Here is a 22,196-nt window from a genome sequence, read left to right on the forward strand (position 1 = left end):
CCAAGCAGAAGGAAAAACACCTTTGGAATAAGAAAGTAAAAAAAAAAAAGGGAGAAAAGAACAAAAGTAAGTTCAGGAGAATAGGCTACGAGAACAAGTGGAGAAAAACCATCAGCACCTGGAGCTTTCTTACCATCAAGGTTTGTCAAAGTCCTTCTGGCATCCTTTTGATGGAAGACCACAGGAGGCATTAAATGGAGAGTGCTAGGAATGATGGGAGGTGTTTTACTAAGATCATTAATACATGAGTTAGAAGAAAAACAGGATGCTAGCAGGTCAGCTTTATCCTTGGCTGAAGTGACAACAGAACCATCTGGTTTTGATAGACATGGGAGCAGAAACGGGCAAAAGTTGCAGCCAATAGCTCTGGCAAGAGACCAGAATGCTTGGCTACCATTATGGCAAGAAGCAAGTTTTCTACTCTAGCCTGTTCAAAGTCTAGTTTGGACTGATTAAGAACTGCTTTACAATTGTTGCGATCTTTTGTGTAGGCAGAAAATGAAACTAAAGATTTGGAAACAAGTCAATTATGATATGCAACATTTCTTCTCACATATAGGCCTTAGCACACATATAGGAAAACCGAAGTTTGGATAAATGACGAGATTTTAAAGTGGAGTGCGGAATAAAGGATTCCATTCCTACAAAAAATAATTTCACTGATACAACCTGGGCAAACGACATCAGAAGTTTTGAAACAGTAATCCGACCATGGAAAAGAAATCTCGCAGGTCATCCCATTTCGCATTCTTGTAATGACAAACAGGAGGTTGGGAATAGCCATGAGATAAAGGCTCCATTGTTGAAGAGACAATCACCAAGTTATGATCTGAGGTGCCTAAAGGACCATTCATTTTGAATGTGTTTTTAGAGAAGGGTTGTTTATGAGAAAAAGATCAAGTGTGTTGGCTGTATGGTTAGGATTGTCCAGTATTCTGGTAGGTAAATGAACAATGTGTGAGGCCATTAGTAATTGCAAAGGCCTCAGCATCTTGACCAGCTGGGTCTGTGTGACTATAAGACGGAAGCTAGCAGTTGTAGTGAACATTGAAATCACAAAGGAAAACCTCACTGTTAGGAAAGTTGGACCGGAGAAAGTCAAGTTGCAAAGAGAGGAAGTCAGAGTTCCAAGTGATTAGTGGAGTTAGGAGGATGGTAGAGACAACAGATGAATTTGACAGAATGAGGTAGAGATTTTAAGCCAGAGAAGATTGAAAAGAGGAGGTTCCAAATTACCAAGTTTCTGGCAGGGAATATCAGAATGCACATATGCACAAGTACCACCTTTGAGGCGAAAGGAATTGTACAATGAATAATTTGGGCAACTGAGATGAACAGTGGTTGAATCAACAGATAACAGATTCTGTGAGAAAAAGTACATGGGATTTGGCAGACTACGCAGAAATGAACATCACTGAGACCACATATACTTGTGAAATGAACTAGAAACTGGTGAGTATGGGCTTGGCACACCCAGGGTCCTGAGCTGGATACCATCATTCTTCTCTTGTTGGTGATTCCCTTCTCTCTCTCTCTCTCTCTCTCTCTCTCTCTCTCTCTCTCTCTCTCTCTCTCTCTCTCTCTCTCTCTCTCTCTCTCTCTCTCTCTCTCTCTCTCTCTCTCTCTCTCTCTGTCTGTCTCTCTGTCTGTCTGTCTGTCTGTCTTGGAAATTTTTTTTTTTGGCTGGTGCAGCATAAGCCTCAGGCTTCTTTGCACTATATGGCTAGTAATAATAACAACTACCTGTTAGCTGAAGGCAAACTTCTGCACATCCATCTAACAACGGTCTTTCTTCAATTTGAATCTATGCCCCCTCAGGTTTTTAATCTGAGCAAGAGAAAGAATCCCATCAGCATTCAGCTTGCTCAACCCATTCAAGGCCTTATACACCTCAATCAGATCACCTTGCAGGTGCCTACTCTCCAGGTGCTGCAATTTGCAGAACTTGAGCTTTTCTTGGTAAGAGCACTCCTTTGTTCCCCTCACCAATCTTGCTGCTCTTCTTTGTACTCATTCTAGGAACTCTACATCCTTCCTAAAATGAGGCCTCCAGACCTGTACTGTACACAGTACTCTAAGAGTGGCCTGACCATTGCCTTGTATAACAGGATAATCACCTCCATGTCCCTGCTAGCAAAATTCCTATATATGATTCACAAGACTCCATTACCTGCCCTGCCAACCTTCGTATCGTCTGCAAACTTGGACATTAAGCTTGATATATCATCATCAATATCATTTATAAATACAGAAAACAATAATGGACCCAATACTGAACCCTGAGGGACTCCACTAATAACATTAGTCCACGATGAGCAGTGTCCAGTGATTACCACTCTGTCTTCTCCCCCTCAACCACCCCTTCATCCATAGCAGCAATTTGCCTCCAATGCCACACTGCTCCAATTTGTGCAGCAGTCATCCATGTGCAACAGTATCAAAAGCCTTTCTAAGATCCAAGTATATAATATCAAAGTTATTCCCTGCATCCAGTTCTTTTGTGACTGCATCATAGTATCCAATCAAATTGGTCAGGCAAGACTACCCCTTAACAAAACCATGCTGTGTCCGAGCTATAACTGAAGTCTTGTCTAGATGATCCTGCAGTGCTTCTTTAACCAGTGCCTCCATTAATTTTCCGGGAACAGAAGTTAAACTCACAGGTCTATAATTACTTGTGTCAGCCTTTGATCCTCCTTTGTGAATTGGGGTCACATTTGCACATCTCCAGTCTGTGGGTACCTCCCCTGAGTCCAAGGAAGCTCTCATAATTATGGCTAAGGGTTTGCTTACTTCCTTTGCTGCCTCCTTTAATATAACTGGATAGATCCCATCCACCCCAGGTGCCTTTCTTGTGTTTATCTTCAACAGTTTCTCCTCCACTTTACTCCCAGTTATTTCAAGATTCTGTAGCTTACTGCTAGAGTTGAATACACCTCTGGCATTCCCCTCGCTGAATAACTCCTCATGTGTGAATGTTGATGCAAAATATTCATTTAGTTTGTTAGCTACCTGAGCAGGGTCATCAACAGTTGACCCATCAATATCAAGTGGACCAATCTGATTCATCCCCTTCCTTCTAGAGTTTACATAAGTAAAGAACTCTTTGCTGTTTTTCTTTGCATCCCTTGCCAAGGATTTCTCGTAATCTGCCTTCGCCTGCCTAACCTCCTTTGTAACTTGGTTGCATATCAACTTGTATCTGTCATAGGCTTCTGTGTCATGTGTTAATTTGTAAGTATCCCATGCATTTTTCTTCTCTGCCATATGCCTCATTAGTTCATCTGACATCCATTTTGGATGTTTACTTAGTACCTCTATATAAAGAATAAAATTATATACTGTATATATATATAATTTGTATTATGAAATGTAATTTTTAAAATAATATTATTGTAATAAATATCATATAAACATATATATTTTGTAATATTATACACAGAGAGAGAATCGGATCTAAGAGGCAGAAAATTGAGTAGGGGTGCCGCAAAATAAAATAAATTACTTAGGGGTGCCGTTATTAAAAAAAAAAGGTTGAAAACCATTGATATTACTGAATAGACCCCATCCAACCCTGGTGCCTTCCTTATGTTTAACTTCAACAATTTCTCCCCCACTTGGCTCTCAGTTATTACAAAATCACTTAGCTTCCCTGTTAGAGTTTGATAAACTTCTGGCATTTCACTCCTTGAATAACTCCTCATGTGTGAATGTAGATGCAAAATACACATTCAGTTTATCAGCTACCTCAGCATGATCAATAGTCAACCCATCTATGTTAAGTGATCCAATCTGATTCATCCCTTTCCTTCTAGAGTTCACATAACTAAAGAACTCTTTGCTGTTTTTCTTTGCATCCTTTGCCAAAGATTTCTCATAATCTGCCTTCACCTGCCCAACCTCTTATGACTTTATTATAGAGAAGCTCATATCTGCCATAGGCTTCTGTGTCACCTGATAATTTATACGCATTCCATACATTTTTCTTCTTTGCCACGAGCTTCATTAATTCATCTCACATCCATTTAGGTCTGAACCTTGAACAGTATTTCTTAGTTTTTGGAATGAAAAGCCTAGTAGCCTCCAAGATTAAGTCCTTCAAGGCTTCCCTTTAGAATTCAACATTGGTAACATCATCAGTTGATCCCACTGTACAGAATTTAAAAAGACTGTCTGAGAGCCCTGTATTCACCTTTATGAAAGCAAAAGCCCTTCCCTTCAGCCTTGATGTAGTTACATCTTTAAGTAATTCCCACATCAGTACATTGTGATCATTGTCACCCAGTGGTTCCTTTATCTTAAAATTCTTAATGCATGAATAATCACTGCTGTAATCAGATCAAGAGTATTACTCCCTCTGGTTGCCTCTCGAATATGCTGCTGTAGAAAACAATCATCCAATAAATCCACAAAAAAGTCTTGCTAGTGGGCGAGTGACCAACTCAAGTTCCAGTCAATATCTGGAAAGTTAAAATCTCCCATTATCAGACATTCTGATTTACTAGCCCACTATTTCACTGCACAACTGCTCATTATACTCTCAGATTCATTAGGCCTATAACACACACCCACTCACATTTTTCCTTTCCCAGTAATTATGTCACACCAAACATACTCAACATTGCATTGTCCACCAACATCAGTTGGATGCACTTCCTTAGATTTTATGTGTTTCTTAACTAACAGTATAACCCCTCATCCCTTCCTGTCCTGGCTATCCTTTCTGTACACATTGTACTCTTCAAATTCCAATTCTGCACTGCTTATATCTAGGTGACACCACATCTGATATCCCAACAATAATTGCCTTTGATGTCTTGACTAGCACTTCAAGCTCATCAAATTTATTAACTATACTCCTAGCATTGGTGTAAGAATATACTCAGGATATATTCTTAAATAACATGGTAAGAATATACCCAGATCTTTGACAATATGTGGCCTCGACAATGCCTCTATGCATGCTCACTACTCAGACTCCCTCCAGTCACCATCTGGCAGAGTAGAGGTAGCAAGATTATACACTAGCTGATCCGGAAGCCTCCTAGAGAGTTACCAATAGGTTCTGTCTGGTGTACTACCTAGCAACCAGCCTGATAACACCATTTTAGAGCTGTATCCTTGAAATGTAAGGATAGTTTGGATCTTGCCATGGTGATCATTATAAGTGTGGTGCATCGGTTGTGGCACTGAACAGACATCTACACAGAGCTACACTTGATTGTTGAATAGGATAACTTCATTTGGTTTTATTATTAATATTAGCTATATGGTGCAAGGAAGCCTGAGGCTTATGTTGCACCAGCCAAAAAAAAAAAAAAATTCCCAAGTTACCATGAGAGAGAAGTACACATTGGAGGATACACGGACAAATAGATTAACAGTAGCTGCTCGCAGAGGTGAAAGTGATTCTTTTGGATCAATACTAGGATTTTACCATGGATTTTTTTGATTTTAAGGTACATGCAAATAGAGGTAAGTGATATATTTCAAGTAAGAGTTTTGCTTACTACAGTTTTCACCAATTTTTGTGCCTTTGAGAGTATTTTCGTGCAGTGCAATTGCTACAGTGCTAGCAATCTCACTGTTACTGTTGCCGACTTGACTGCACCTCAAGAACACACGAGTTTTGAGTATATTACAAGTAAATCTAGCTACATTAGGCATATTTTGAATGTGGAATCTGATTATAACAATAGCTATAACATTTTCAGAACTTACAAGTTAGTTTATAGCAGTTTTCCCGCCAAAACTGGGAAATCACGATATTCCAGTTTAAATAGCTGTACAGGCATACCTCGGTTAATGTTACCTCTGATAACGAAGCTTCGATATAACGAAGTCCGCAATTTAAAGCCCCATTTAACATTAAAAAAATATTCCAGTTTAATCACCTGAAATCTAAACAAACTGAAGAAATTACAGAAACCTTTGGGGCTTCTCGTGGACTGAACAAACTGAAGAAATTACGGAAACCTTTGGGGCTTCTCGTGGTTGGTTCGAGAAATTTAAAAAACGGGCCAGGATTCATAGTGTAAAATTAACAGGAGAAGCTGCAAATAAGTTTCCAGGAAACTAAAGGATATAATTGAACGTGAAAATTTTTCACCAAATTTGGTGTTCAGTGTTGACAAAAGCGGTTTGTTCTGGAAACGGCTGCCAATAAAAAGCTTCATTTCTATTGAAGAAAAATCAGCTTCTGGGTTCAAAGCAGCCAAAGACCGTTTAACGTTACTCTTTGGATCAAATGCCTCTGGCGATTATAAATTAAAATTGTTATTTACCATTCTGAAAATCCGAGGGCGTTAAAAGGTAACATAAAAATGAATTTACCTGTAATATGGAAAGCAAATAGAAAAGCGTGGGTTACCAAGGAGTTATTTACTGATTGGTTTGTTAACCACTTTTGTCCTGAAGTAAAACGGTATTGTCAAAAAAACAACTTTGAAGAAAAAGCTCTTTTGTTGTTAGACAATGCTCCGGGACATCCTACTGATCTTAACACGTTGGACACATGCATTCCTGTCAAAGTTGTGTTTCTTCCAGCAAACACAACTTCCCTGATTCAACCATTGGATCAGTGAGTAATAGCATCATTTAAAGCTTATTATCTGCGTCGAACATTAAGCAATTTAACTGAACTAGAGGATAAAGAGGAAATGACAGTTAAAACTTTTTGGAAAAACTACACCATTAAAAACGCAATTGAAAACATTGATAGTTCTTGGAAAGAAGTCACTAAGAAATGCTTAAATGGAGTTTGGCGTAAAATATGGCCAGAAGTTGTACTAGAAGAAGAAAATAACATCCAAGAAGTTAGAAATGAAGTTATCCAGATGGCTCAATCAATAGGTTTCGAAAATGTCGATGAAGAGGATGTTAGAAATTTATTGAATGCAGAAGATGGTTTTTCAGTGGAAGATTTAGAAAACCTTGTTAGCAACGAAGACAAAAGATAATGAAGACGAAGTTAAAGAAGTTCCTGCCGAAAAAGTGTTAACAACCAACGATTTAAAAAGGTGCTTAAATGACATTTAAAATGTTTTAAATTTTTTTAGAAAATGATCCTGATTTAGGAAGAAGTTTTATTGTTAAATGCAATAACTCCGTATAGGCAATTGTTAAATGAAAGAAAAAAAAAACGCATAAGCAATCAACTTTAGACTCATTTTAAAATGTGATTTCACTTTGTATGTAAATTGACTGTTTATTTAATAAAACTTTTCTTTGTTCGAAAAAAACAGCTTTTCATTTTCTTTACGTAGGAACGTATCCCTATTCTGGCCATAGTATTTTTACCTCTGAAAACGAAGTTTCACTTAACGAAGTAATTTCGTGGAACAAATCCTATTCGTTATTCGAGGTATGCCTGTACTTTAGAATTAGACACATTAAATTATTGCCCCCAATATAATGAACAAAACGACTGGACAAGAACAAAATACTGAGGATAAAAGGCAAAAATCTGGAAATAACAATTTAGATAGATAAACCCTGACTTAGAAATAAGATTTTTAAATGAAAGGACTCCCAAAAATGGTGATGAAACTAATAATGAAGACTTAGATGCATGTCCTCCAGGCCTCTTGAGTATGAAATGGGCCAAAAAAAGTGAGGAACCAAGCTGAGAACAAAAAAAGAGGATAAAGCAAAGGAAAACAATGAAAAGACTGATAATAAGACAAAAGAGGAAAAGGTTTCAAGCAATAAATGAATTGGAAGATCTAATTAAGCAAAAAAGTTGAAATTGTACTTAGAGGACTTCCTCCCTAACCAGACTAGCAGAATAACATCTGTAGTTAGACTGCAGATTATAAACTGTTGGACAGTCTTAGAGCAAAGGGTGATAGAACAACACAGAAAATAGAATGCTGATATCTAGGATAGACAATGTAACTGAGGAAAGGAATAACTACAAAGAAATTAACACCCTAAGTTATGCCCAGGTAGCAAGGGCAAGTAAAGCAGAAAATACTCAACCTAAGCAACCTAACAAACCTAAGGAAATACCCAGGACTAAAGAAACCAATATAGTGATATTAAAAGCAAAACCAGATGGTGACGATAAGACTAGTGCAGCAGTCATAAGCTGTTGTGACTCAACTGAAACCACCCCCTAAAGGTGATCAGGAAAGTGAGAGAAAATGGGGTGCTACTGGAAGTAGCAAACAAAGATTTGAAAAAGGTAGAAACTAGCACAGAAATCTTTAAACTTGGTTTAAAACCAGAGAAACCAAGGGAAAGAAACCACATATTCTACTATTTGATGTCATACAATATACTCCTGAGAAGGAATTAATGACAGATATATATTATAAAAAAATTTCCAAGGAATAATGGACGTAGAAGAGTTTGCTAACAGTTCCAACTCAAAAGAACCACAAAAAGCAGGAGAATCTATGCTGGCTGGACCAGCATAGATTCTTGCTGGGAACACTTCCCTGTAACAAGATGTTACAAATTTGGACACATGCCAGGGACTGCAGTCAGAAAGAACCTGTCTGTGGTCACCATGCAGTAGCTGGGCATGACTATAAAAACTATAGAAATAAAAATCAGCAGCCAAAATGTGCTACCTGCAAGGCAGCACAGCTGACTGACTATGTACACAGCATCAGGGATGAAAAATGCCTCTGCTATAAGAAAATGACAAAGCAAATATAATCTAGAACCAACTATGGGCCAGACTGAAAATAGAAATGTGACTAGGGCTTTAAATCTCATCCAATTGAACTGTTGTAGATCAGATCAAACTCAAATTAGAAGAAAATAATATATCAATCTTGGTACTCAAAGAACACTACACACATATGGGTAGGGTTCAAGGATACCAAAGAAGTTACAAAATAATATAATACACCCCAGGTGTCCCTTCTACAGCAATAGTGGTCAGAAACACTAACCTTACAGTCACAAAGGTGGGTCACCTCTGCTCCCCAGTGGCAGTGTGTGCTCATATCACCAGTGCAGTTGGACAGTTCTATATTATCTCTCTTTATGTAAAACCAGGTGAACCCAAACCTTACTATAGATTACATACAAGCAGTTATAAATTTGTTACCTACTGCAAATATCATAGTGTGTGCTGATGTCAACTACCGGTCAGCCTTATGGTACAGCTGTACAGAAGACAGAGCAGGCACACACACAATGGCTAGATATTATCAGATTTTATTGCCACCTCACCCTTTCAAGTGATAAATAAACCTAGTAAACTTACCAAGTTTTAGCAGTACCATGTGTGAGAGAGTGACCAATGTCACTCTTGCCACCAATTCAATAGCCTATAAAATTACAGACTGGTATGTCTAGCCAGCCTGGACCATATCAGATCATAGAGCCATCACCTTCAAAATGTATAACCTTAAAAAGGCAAACTGGCAGATTTTCACAGAACATACAGCAGCTGAACTGCAAAAACAGGAAAATGAGTGGTCTGGATCAGGCAACTGTAGCCCGGATGAGCAAGCACCAACTATGACAAACATTTTAACAAAAACAGCAAACCTGTCTATCCCACAGAAAAAGCCAATGAAGTAGGCAATCCCCTGGTGGTGGTGCCCTGAACTGATTATACTCAGGAGAAGGGTGCACCAGGCAAGGAGAAATTCTCAAAGAGCCAGAACATCTTGGCAACAAAATGAGGCAGATGCACTAAGAGATTCTTATAGAATCTCTTAGGAATCAGTATACAGCCCTCATAAGAGACAAGAAAAAGGAATACTGGAGGCACTTGGTGGGAACTACTAGAAACAATAAGCCTTGGGGAGTTGTCTACAGAATAGTGACCAACAAGCTGCCAAGAGGAGATGTCTTGGAAAACACTGTCAAACCAGATGGAACCCCAACCCTGTGTTGGGCCAATTCTGTAAATAACATCGTAGACAGTATTATTCAGACTGATACTGGGGATCATTCCCCCACCCAGCTGGACAATGAATATGACAATGCCAATATGGAACCTCTGTTTACTACACAAGACTTAGAAATAGCACTATCTAAAACCAAAAACAATAAATGCCCAGGTTTTGACCTCTTACAGTTTGGGATTATCAAAAAATTAGCAGAAATAGCATTAGACAAAATAATAGCACTATATTATAATAACTACGACAAAAGGTATATTCCCAAAAACCATGGAAAAAAGCTGTGTTAAGATTAACTCTTAGCTGTGTTCTCAAAAACCCCCAATTGATCCCAAATCATATAGACCAATAGCCCTACTCCCTGTACTAGGGGAAAATATACAAAAGACTAAAAACTCAGGGGAGAAATATATGCTGGCAATCTCCATTGACTTTGCTGGGGCAGTTGACTTACTCTGGTGGTCTAGTGTCTTTAGGAGACCAGACAAATGCTCCACAAAACCTCTATAAGGCAATAAATAGCTACCTTACAGACAGAAGTGTCTGTATGCACAAGGTTTCAAGAATTTACACACCCTGTGAATAAAGGCTGCCAACAGGGTTCAATCATTGGCCCTTTCTTCTGGAACATTGTTCTGGATGAATTTCTGGCCTTGGATCTGGGCCCCACGGAAAGCCTGGTCTTTGCAGATGACACGATTTTCCTTGTAAAAAGGTAACACGCGAGTGGTTTTAGAGCAAAGATCAAATGCCACCCTCTTGCAGTTGCAGGAGTGGGCTCAAATGCACATGCTCAAAATATTGCCTGAAAAAAACCAAACAAATACTTCTAAAAGGCAATTTGGACATAAGACGTCCACAAATCAAAATTAACACAATAACTATAAAAATGGTAACAGAACTAAAATATCCCGGAGTGGCCTTTGATTCAAAATTAAATTTTTATTCCTATTTGACCTACTTGGCAGAGAAAATGAGAAATTATGCAGGTATGAATCCCAGGATCAGTCGAGCAGACTGGTAGCTCAAAAGAAAGACCCCCGGCAATCATATACTGTGAAATGTTCCTACCTGTTATCGCCTATGGAGCTGGCACGTGTTCACCCGCTCATCCATAGTAAGAAATAGGAATAAATTAGAATCGACACAAAGGACAATACTTCTCACCAGTGTTTTTTTTGTGACGGTATGCAATGGTACGGCGTACTGGCACCTTTATTAACAGTGACATTTGGATGCAATACACTTTGAAATTTATAATATTCCGTAAATTTTTCACATGTTTACCTTTAGAGTACTTTTCATATCCTTTTAATTTTAAATTTTTCCCGGTAGCAAAGAATGAGTACTGGCACTTATTTTTTTTTTTTACAAAAAAGCACTGCTTCTCACTATTACCAAGAGCATGTCGCACAGTAAGCACACCTGTGCTACAGTTGCTGGCTGGGGCTCTCCCACTTTATCTGGAAGTAGCCAAAAGAGACTTATGTTATAGACTTAAAAAGGGCATACCTACAGAATTTCAGGGGGTAGCCATTGATACAGCCAACACCTTCAATGTTGAAAGAAAAAGAATAGCCACAAAACTCCATGACCTAGGGCAAAGTGGGAGCAGGAAAGCAGAGATCTGGTTACCAAACAGTTTCTGCCATGGGTGTCAATGGTTAGTCCAAAGCCACATAAGTGGTATGCCCCTGGACTTTTTTTTCAACATTTATATTAACAGGTCACAGCTCCCTAAAGGCAAAACTAACCTCCTTAGGGCTGACTAATGACCAAACTGCACCTGTGGCAAGAGTGAAGACTGGGCACATTCTATATGAATGTATAATTTATGACACCCCAGAACAGAGCTAATAGCACAGCTTGGCTCCCTTCCCAAGGGAGAAGAAGATCTGTTCACTATAGAAGAGGAAAACTATAAAGCCTTTAACAACCTTCACACAAAGCATTTGAAATGCATAGAATTATCCAAAGAAGGGCAATTCAGCCCCCCAGCAATTAAACAATAATCAATTGTAAAAATTGCCCACGTTTCCCACCATGCCCAGATGATGACTTAAGTGTCGGGATAGCAGTATTCTGCACCCTGACAAAAACCTGATTGACATGGGCACCCCCCACATATAGGAACCTGGGGCACACCAAATAAGCAACCATGTAGGGAAGGGAGATGTACAGGCAGCCAGGGAAGCAGATTAGCTGAAAAATATCAGTAAGCTAGTAGCAAGGGGATGCAATGTAGAATGAAAGACAGAATGAATAGGCTGGGCACTGAGTGAAAGAGTGAATTGGGAATTATGGTAAAATGGAATAAATGTCAGTTTTCGTGAAAGAAAGAGTGACCCCAGCATGAGGAAAAGGGAGAGTGAATGAGTGTTATGGTGAATGGGAATAAATGGAAGAGCAAATGTAATTGGCTGAAAGAATACAAAGTTAATAACTTGCCTTTATATACTAACTATCACTGCATTCTCCCCTGGCCTGCAAAAAACTTGTGGCTAGGCCTGCACTGCAATTGAAGAATAACATTAAGTTGAGGTGTCCAGAGAGAGAGAGAGAGAGGTGCAGAAAGCAAGGGTCGAACAAATGAAATGAAAGCCAGAACAAAAAATGAGAATGTAGGTGTATGAGAAAAAGAATACAAACCATAAATGTTGCAGTTAAGTAAACACTAACTCTAGTTTTAATCTTTTATATTCTTGCTTATTTAGCATAACTATTATGCATTAGTATTTAAATTTATATTACACACCATTGCGATTTGATTGTGACTAGTTTATACCTACCATAGGCTTCTTTATCACTTGACACTTTATATGCATCCCATGCATTTTTCTTTTCTGCCAAAAATGGTGAGATCTTAAACGATTGATATAAATACTAATTTCACAGCACACCAATTCTTATTACATTATATATAAAGTTAAATCATACATTGTTATGCAATAAATATTACAAATAACTAACTTTTAGAGAAAAACATATTAGATGATTGTTAAATGAGTTTAAAAATTCTTTACCTTCAACAACCCTTATTAAAGAACCTTCTTTAAGTCCCTCAATGTTTTTTAGTTCTGCAAAGTTATCCATAGTTGTGCCATCAAGTTGAAGAGAGAAACATGTTCGGTGGCAGGTATCTTCCCGATCCATCAAAAGTTGGTGAATCTCCTGAACCAGTTCCATGGAGCTAACCTAAAAAAAAAACACAAAATTTACATTTTTGATCACTCAGTAGTAATAATGGTATACAATTAAATGGCAGTTGTTAAGCACAAAAATAAATAGAAATATTTATTTAAAATGTCCATGCAAACTTGGGAACTGTTAAATTCAGTTACCATTCTTTTTTACTGATATCTGGGTGTGCAGTACAAAGAGAATCGCACAGAAGTATTTTTTAAAATACTTGTCAACTTACTAGACAAGATCACAAAAACAGTTCCAAAAAAAAAAAAAAAAAAAAACCACACACAACACAATATTACTTTTTAATGTTTTTTTTTTTTTTTTTTAATGCCAGAAGATAAGTTTAATTAGAGAAACACTAACCACCAATTTATTTATAAAATATAAAGCAGGAAAGCAAAAGCCAAAACTGAAAACACAGTGGAGGGGAGGAATCCCACAATGATGATGATCAGGTAATGTATAATTAATAAAAATCAAGTCTATTTTATTTTTTTAGTTCAACTCATAAATAGTACTAGATGCAATAAAGACATGTTAATCTTTTGTTTGAGATTATTTTAAAAATCTATAATTTGTGTTCAGTGGAAGAAAAATGCATTTTTGAATGAGGAATTGATATTGGAGATATTTTATCACAGTGAGTGTGAGGCATGGACACTATTATAAGAGTGAACACAAGAATGTCCATAAAATGTCGTTTTTGCGCCAATGAAATCAAAATCAATCAATCAACCATAAAATGTTCTTCTCTCATCACAGCAAACAAACTAGTTGGAAAGCAAAGAGGTAATTGAAGCAAGGGAATAACCATACTATGATTCTTGAAAGCCATATCTGCAATAAGGCCTCTGAGGTTGGGATTATTCATACCATCAATTTTAAACACACACACACACACACACACACACACACCAACCGTTTATGACTGATTGAATAATGAAATAAAATAAAATGATAGAAAAGACTGTAAAATAATATTTACAAAAAACTAAACTATAACAAAAATAAAATAAGTAAATAAGTTAAAATGCATTAAAATATAAATGCGATAAAACACTATTAGAGCTTTCGGAGGTGTCTGCCTCGTTCCTCAGTAATAGTGAGACTTAAGCGACACATCCTTAAATACCAGGTTCATGGCACACGTGGATGACCAGGCGCATACTCAAGATTCCTTTCACTTGTACCAGAACCGGAAGTGGTCTGGAGACGTGGAAAATTAAAACGTTTATCTCTGGCCAAAACCACCGCCTCAAAAAAGGGGGTGAAGCCTAACTCCCCTGTCTCTGTTCATGCTATTGTTACCAGAGGATCCAATCCACAGACTTTCCAGCCACTTGCGGTCCTAGAATCTAGCTGCCTGGTCAAGGATGACAAGCATTGTCGGGGGAGATCTGGTGTTGTTTTTCCCAATAGTGCTCGGCAATGGCGGATTTATTGAGCTCTGCGGTCCGTATCGCTCGTGAATGTTTCCCCCCAGGCGGTCCTTGAGACGCTGTCCTGTCTCCCCCACGTAACATTCCCCACAATCCGGGCATGTGATCTCATATACGACTCCACTACTAGAATCCCTAGTAATGGGGTCTTTGACCTGTGACACTACTGTGTGCAACCTCCGGCCCGGAAGCTGCACACAGCGTGTCTGAAAGTCACGAAGCATCCTCGCAATGCGATCTGACAGGCCCGGATAGTAGGGAACATAAACTGTGGTAAGCGGTACAGGCAGAACTACCCGATTGGGCTCTTCCTCTCTGTTGTATTCATCAATGACCCTCTGGGGGGTAACCACACCTCATAAGATCCGTCGTGATTTGCCTAATTGACACATTTCAGTACCCCTGAGGATGGGGAGAAGGAAATTAGGCAAATCACGACGGATCTTATGAGGTGCGGTTACCCCCAGAGAGTCATTGATGAATACAACAGAGAGGAAGAGCCCAATCAGGTAGTTCCGCCTGTACCGCTTACCACAGTGTATGTTCCCTACTATCCGGGCCTGTCAGATCGCATTGCGAGGATGCTTCGCGACTTTCAGACACGCTGTGTGCAGCTTCCGGGCCGGAGGTTGCACACAGTAGTGTCACAGGTCAAAGACCCCATTACTAGGAATTCTAGTAGTGGAGTCGTATATGAGATCACATGCCCGGATTGTGGGGAATGTTACGTGGGGGAGACAGGACAGCGTCTCAAGGACCGTCTGGGGGAACATTCACGAGCGATACGGACTGCAGAGCTCAATAAATCTGCCATTGCCGAGCACTATTGGGAAAAACAACACCAGATCTCCCCCGACAACGCTGTCATCCTTGACCGGGCGCATAGATTCTGGGACCGCAAGTGGCTGGAGAGTGTGGATTGATCCTCTGGTAACAATAGCATGAACAGACAGGGGAGTTAGGCTTAACCCCCTTTTTGAGGTGGTGGTTTTGGCCAGAGATAAACGTTTTAATTTTCCACGTCTCCAGACCACTTCCGGTTCTGGTACAAGTGAAAGGAATGCTGAGTATGCGCCTGGTCATCCACGTGTGCCGTGAACCTGGTATTTAAGGATGTGTCGCTTAAGTCTCACTATTACTGAGGAAGGAGGCAGACACCTCCGAAAGCTCTAATAGTGTTTTTTATCGTCTTTTTATTGCTTTTATATTTATATTTTAATGCATTTTAACTTATTTACTTATTTTATTTTTGTTATAGTTTAGTTTTTTGTAAATATTATTTTACAGTCTTTTCTATCATTTTATTTTATTTTATTATTCAATCAGTCATAAACGGTTGGTGTGTGTGTTTAAAATTGGTAGTCTTGAAAGCCACTTCATTTTTTTTTTTTTTTGGAAAAATTTCTCAGGATCATCAGCAATTTGTTGAGGTTGTTAATAAAAATTAACTTCTGAGTGTATTTTTCATTGCAAGATTATAAGAACACAAACAATACAGTTTAGAGAAGAACTAGATAAATTATTAGACAGTTCGGATAGGTATGTAGGAAGTGTATTTTGGTGGGGGGTGCAAGAAAGTAAGCTTACACTTACTGTATAAGCTTGCTTTCTTGCATCACTTGCCACTACTAATAATAATTGCTGATAAACTGTTTACAAATCTAAGTTGGTAAATGTATTAGACAATTCATTATGCCTACCACAGAATGATAATTAAGTGTATTCATTATTATATTAGTTGGTCAAAACACATTTAATATTTCCTTTCAGTTCAAAGAACATTGCTAATGTAGGAAAATGTAGATCTATGGAAAAGCACCATGATGGATCAAGTCATTTTTTGAATTTAGTAAAAAAAAGTCATTTGTTTAAATATATATAAATTAAGTAAAATGTGTGCCAGTCGTATGGCAAATCAGTCGAGCGAAATAATTAAACAAAATAATATGTACAGAAAAGAACAAAGGGTGGGGGAGAAACATAAAGAAGAGGGTATTGTGGGAGGTACACTCCTAGTATAATTTAGAAGTTAATTACTAAGCACTATATGAAGACCAATTAAAATATAAAAGCCAATTATAAGGAAATTTAACTGTGCCCCTGACAGCACCAGTGTCCGATTTGTGTGAAATATCACCAAATTGGAAACGTGCACAACCAACAATATGTGATCAGTTAAACTTAAAAATAGACTGACCATTATGCGGCATCAACAGAAGACCACAAGGCCAATAATGGTCAGGGAATCACTGCATTTCGAATGCCAGACAAACCCATGCATTGAAAGGATGATACTAAGAACGAACCACCAATGCATTAGATTTGCCCAGTGGTGGTCCTTATGCAGAGAAAAATAATAAGACAGACATGGTGAAACCACACCACTGACAAAGTAACTATTGAACTGATATATATAGAACTTAATGGGCTATAGAGGGCACTGCAGACAGATTAGCATTTCATCACAACACCACCATGCAAATATAATATGCAGATTAATCAATCCAAATGAAAATTATAAAATAAATATAAAATTCATAGTGCAAACATCAACATCACTTGATATGATGCAACATTTGGTCGAATGTGCATATTTCCTGCCACTGATGATTGGTTTACAATTTTCATAGTTATTATTACTTGTGTGTTTCATTTATGAATTAAAAGATGCTAATGTTACTATGGTCAGTACTCTCAATATGAATACTACTTCTTGTTCAGCAAGGCTGAAAAATTTTAATCTAATTATTGCATTTATGACTCTTTCTCTAAATCTAGAACAGGCCATTCTTTGACCTGTTTGTTCTAGATTTAGAACAAACATTCACTACATGCTATCAGAATTTAATTATCGAAGAAAGATAAGAGATAAGTAATATCCACACATTAGGAAAAAAATGTTAACCAATGGTTGAAATAAGCTCAGAATATTCTTTAAGTGGCATTGTGTGGAAGCAACTTAAGAAAAATTTGAAGCATTTCACCCTGTGTAGGTTATAAAGGCTTTAATTTTCAAAGAAAATAGGTGAAAAGACTGGTACGTTTGAAGGTTTTGATATGTTTGTGTATCATTTCAATGTGACAAAAAAAAAAAAAAAAAAAAACAACACAGGGACACAAAATATCACAATCTAATAATTGTTTACTTATTCTCTTTGAGAAATAACAGTAGATTTTACTCTATGCACGAAGAAGTGCTTTAATTCAAATAACTTAAACTGGATTTAACCACAACTTAGACAAACACACACACCTTTTGGGGGAGACTGTTGAACCTATTTCTTGTGACATTAGTGGTTAACACAATAATATATTATTATCATTGTGTTAGCCGCAAACTAATAATATACAGTAGATAGTTTATTAACCAGAATTTAAAAAAAACAAAAAAAAAAAAAAAACTGGTGTTTAAGTTTTATGGTTCCAAGTAATGGAGAGTAACAATGTAAACAAAGCATAATACCAAAATTTCACATACTTAAGCTACCTTTTTTTTTTTTATGTTTGCTGCTTCTGTTCTGAATTTTTTCAAATAAAACTATGGGCTATTATCACAGTGGATTCTGCTTATTGTCATCACTGGTTATTGTTATCATTCACCTACAAGTGAAAGCCTAGAAGTTTTCTGCCCAATTATGCATTGAAAGTTTTGCAGTTACTAATAATACCAAGATTCTGCACAGGAGCAATCCAACATCCAGTAAAAAAAAATAAGTGTTTCTAAACCTAAAGTTAAAAAATATCAAAAAAGTTGTAAAGAAAGGAAAAGTATTTTGATATCTGAAAATGTTTCATCTCGTGTATGTAAAGATGGTTTACATGTACTAGATGAAAATTTTCACGTTTTTTACCTTGTAAATGTTAGAGTTCCATTCTTCAACCAATGGATCAATGATTAAGGCATTCAAACAGCTGCATAGAAACTTTCTCAGTACTTTTCATTTAGAGAGATGAAGGCATCATTTCCTTCTATACACATTTAAATTTCTTATTAGATTCTTGCTACATGTGTGAAGACACTTGTAGAGTTGTTGAAAGCATTACATCTAGCTAAGCCTAGCAAAGATGGTGGCCTCAAGTTTTACAACAAATGAAACTTAAAGATCCACCTGTCTGTAACACAAATTTCAGAAATTCTTGGAATAGTTATGATAGGAAGATTGTGATATGGATGATCTGACCATCCATGATCTGGATTATGAACTGAAGCATTTTAGCTTTTGAGACAATTGAAATGGTTGGAAATGCTGTTGTTGTTATTTGGTTTTTACGAGCATTAGCAACTAAGGCCATATTGCTCCGGGGATATGTGGTGGTCACAGGCTCGAACCCCGGTCTAATCAAGAAGTGTGTGCTTTGCACTGCTGCTCCTGCTCACTTGGCTACGGAGGCAGTGTTGGAAATGTATTACCTGTAGCGTTGAAAATGTATTAGTATTACCTGTCAGCAACAAGTGCTGAAATAGTTTGATCAAAAAAAGTGCTTCACTCAACTGAAAAATTCAGTCACAGGGAAGCTATGTTCCCTCCATTGAAAGTGACATGATCTGGCTTATTGTTCATTTTAAAAATGACAATATTTTTTGAGTTTATCTAAAATTATTAATATCATATTTAATTGAACAATGTTGCCAAAGCACCACGATTACAACTGTTCACGCCTTGCCAGAACCATATAAGATAGTAATTTGCCCCATTAGTAATTTCATGTTTAAATGGTGAATAAATATAGTGGATCTAAACAAGTAGCCAAGTGGTGTGCAGAAGAAACATTCCAAGTAAACATGTAATGAAATTTATGTGAATATTATACCCAAAGTGGTAGGCTGCAAAAATACACTTAAGTTTCATAAAAATGTTTCTCAGAATTTATAAGTCTTTCTGTCACAGGGAAGCTACAGTTCCTCCAGAGACAGCAACTTGGGCTTATTATTCACTTTAGGAATGACTAAAAACTGCTCACTTTACAGAGAAAAGAAGAAATGATACTGTTTCTAAAGTGTCATTTTTAGAATTTTGGGGTTGTTTCCAGAAAAGACTAAAATTTGTGATTAGAAATGAAATTGCTCACTCTTTAGAGATGACACTATCATTTCTAAAGTGAGAAATACATCCAAACATATTACAGTTAAGCATTAGCATATGATGCAAGAAAGCAATCTTATACAGCATCAGAAAATCTCTTCCCATTTCACCCATCCATTCGCTCAAAAATGTTTGTCTAGTTCTGCATTGAATTTATTTAAGCTGTCAACTTCTACAAAGACAGATAGAAGTTTGTTCCAGCAATCAGCCACTCACTAGATAAAGGAAAATTTCTGCACATCTATTCTACAACTGTCTTTCCTCAATTTGAATCTATGCCCCCTCAAGATTTATAATCTGAGCAAGAGGAAGAATCCCATCAGCACTGAGCCTGCTCAGTCCGAGAGAGAGAGAGAGAGCAGTAGTTAAAGGCAAAGGAATGGGTTATAATTTCAGGAAAGAAAAGGAAATTGATGCCTTAAGGTGCAACATGGCCTCTAACTGGCTAGATATCCCACAGAGAGCGAATACAATTGAATTATGGTATACCTTTAAAACATTAATCACAAAAGCCTTCAATGCTTATATACCATAAAAAAAAAAAAAAAAAAAAAAAAAAAAAAACTCCACGAGGAGGATTCCAAGTTCGATGAATAATGAAGTTGCCAAATTACTTGAGCAGAAAAAGACAGCATGGAAAAGTTACAGAGCAATAAAAAGTACTGAAGCCTATAACAGCTACAAATTGATCTGTAATAATGCCATTGAAAAGGTTAGGCTGGCAAAGGCAGATTATGAGAAATCACAGGAAAAGAGAGCAATGGGGGGGGGGTGAGGAATTCTTCACATATATCAATGCAAAGAAAAGGACAAACCAGATCGGATCCTTATGTAATGGACATGGGATAGTATTAGATGCCCCAGCTGAAGTTGTAGATGAACTCAACAGTTACTTTGCATCGATATTTAGAGAAGAAAAACCCTTCAAGTCAATGAGAAATTCTGGGAGTGAAGTTGAAAAAAATGTAATTAATGAAGTTGAAATTTCACACATTTATTTAATGAAAAAACTTGAGCCTACAGGCCAGTAAGGCTCCTGGGGTTGATAGCATTAGCATTTACCCTGTAATTTTAAGGAGGCAGCAGTGAGTGCATTGAACCAATGAGGCTAATTATGAGAGCATCACTGGACTCGGGGAGCGATTCTGTTGAATCGGAAAATTTCCAATGTATCTCGAATACATAAGGGCGGTTCTAAGAGTGATTTGGGAAATTACTGGGCAGTTAGTCTAACTTCAGTAGTAGGGAAAATCATTAAGACTATGGTCAAGGGTGGAATTCAGGATCACTTAGATAGAAATGGAATTCTGAAGGATACTCAGCATGGTTTTGTAAAGGGAAAATCCTGTTTAACTAATATAGTTAGCTATTTTGACAAGAGCTGGACTTAGGGAATAATTTCGACGTTGATTTGGATTTCAGCAAAGCATTTGACTCGGTCCCACATAAGCAGTTACTTTATAAGCTGGAATCACAGGGAAAATCCTTAGATGGATAGCAGGATGGCTTCAGGGCAGGAGGTAGAGGGTTGTGATAAATTGTTATTCCTCAGATTGGGTTGATGTAAGAAGTGGGGTTCCCCAAGGATCAGTATCAGGGCCACTGCGGTTTTTGATTTTCATAAATGACATCAATGAAGGGATGGAGGGCATGTCTAAATTTGCAGAAGATGTAAAGATTGGTAGAGTTGTTAATGATTGACTTACGTATTTTATTACGACTATTACGTAATAAAATATTGCTAATGCTTTTGCTTCTGTCGTAAGCAAACTTGTTTTTCTGTTTGATTTTCTATCCAAACAGATGACAGGCGTTCCATCTCTTCCAATTATTTGTGTCTTAATCTAATGGATTTTAATTATACTGAGTTGTTCCTGCTATGAAAGTTGTTTTTATTTTCTCTGCATTCTTTGTAATTCTCGGCGTTGCCTCATTTAGGGCTGTAAGCATGTGCAATATCACATGGTCTTTCATTTCGCTCAAAGCGTTTCACAATTTCATATTTTTTCTCTATCGACAGAGGCGGACTGGCCATAAGCCTTGTCAGGGAAACCCCGGTGGGCCGGAGGCCGGTGTGATTTTGGCCATAAACCATATGTAGTACGAGACCACTATGAATTTTCCCGGGTAAGAATTTTTGACCCAGTCAGTCTCTGTTTATCGATATTGCTTTTCCTTTTCTCTCTGAATCTGCAGTGTCTTCACCAGGGTGCTTCCTTTTCACACCTTTTAAGTATTTTACTCATTTTTAGGGATAGTATGAATCAGAGCTGTAATACTCAATATGTTCTATGTTGATAATAATATTAGTAAATTAATAAGAGGAGTTTACCTCAATATAGTACGTGGAACACTTCCATATGATACCCTCCAGAAATTCAAACGGAAAAAACGAAAAAAACCGACAACTTACCGGTACATTAAAGAAAATATAAATTAAATAATCAATTTAACACAATTCAAAATCAATTTAAAACAATTAAAATTCAAATTAACGCAATTAAAAGAATCAACGAAAATATTCAAAACGATTTTCCTTCCCTAGGAGAATCGGATATTTTCGTTGATTCTTTTAATTGCGTTAATTTGAATTTTAATTGTTTTAAATTGATTTTGAA

At 37.4% G+C, this 22,196-nt stretch overlaps 1 protein-coding gene across 1 annotated transcript in view; it reads right to left on the minus strand.

Annotated features, from left to right (window-relative positions):
• The window catches only part of clu (clustered mitochondria protein homolog), a 292,499-nt gene that overhangs the window by 264,155 nt on the left and 6,148 nt on the right, over positions 1–22,196 (minus strand). Inside the window, exon 2 of the mRNA XM_090370384.1 lies at positions 12,890–13,061. Within this exon, the coding sequence (XP_090226510.1) occupies positions 12,890–13,061 (172 nt within the window). The remainder of the gene's footprint in view (positions 1–12,889; positions 13,062–22,196) is intronic.

The sequence above is a fragment of the Mastigoproctus giganteus genome, chromosome 3, assembly GCF_048544385.1.
Source record: "Mastigoproctus giganteus isolate SK-2022 chromosome 3, ASM4854438v1, whole genome shotgun sequence".
Taxonomy (NCBI): Eukaryota; Metazoa; Arthropoda; class Arachnida; order Uropygi; family Thelyphonidae; genus Mastigoproctus; species Mastigoproctus giganteus.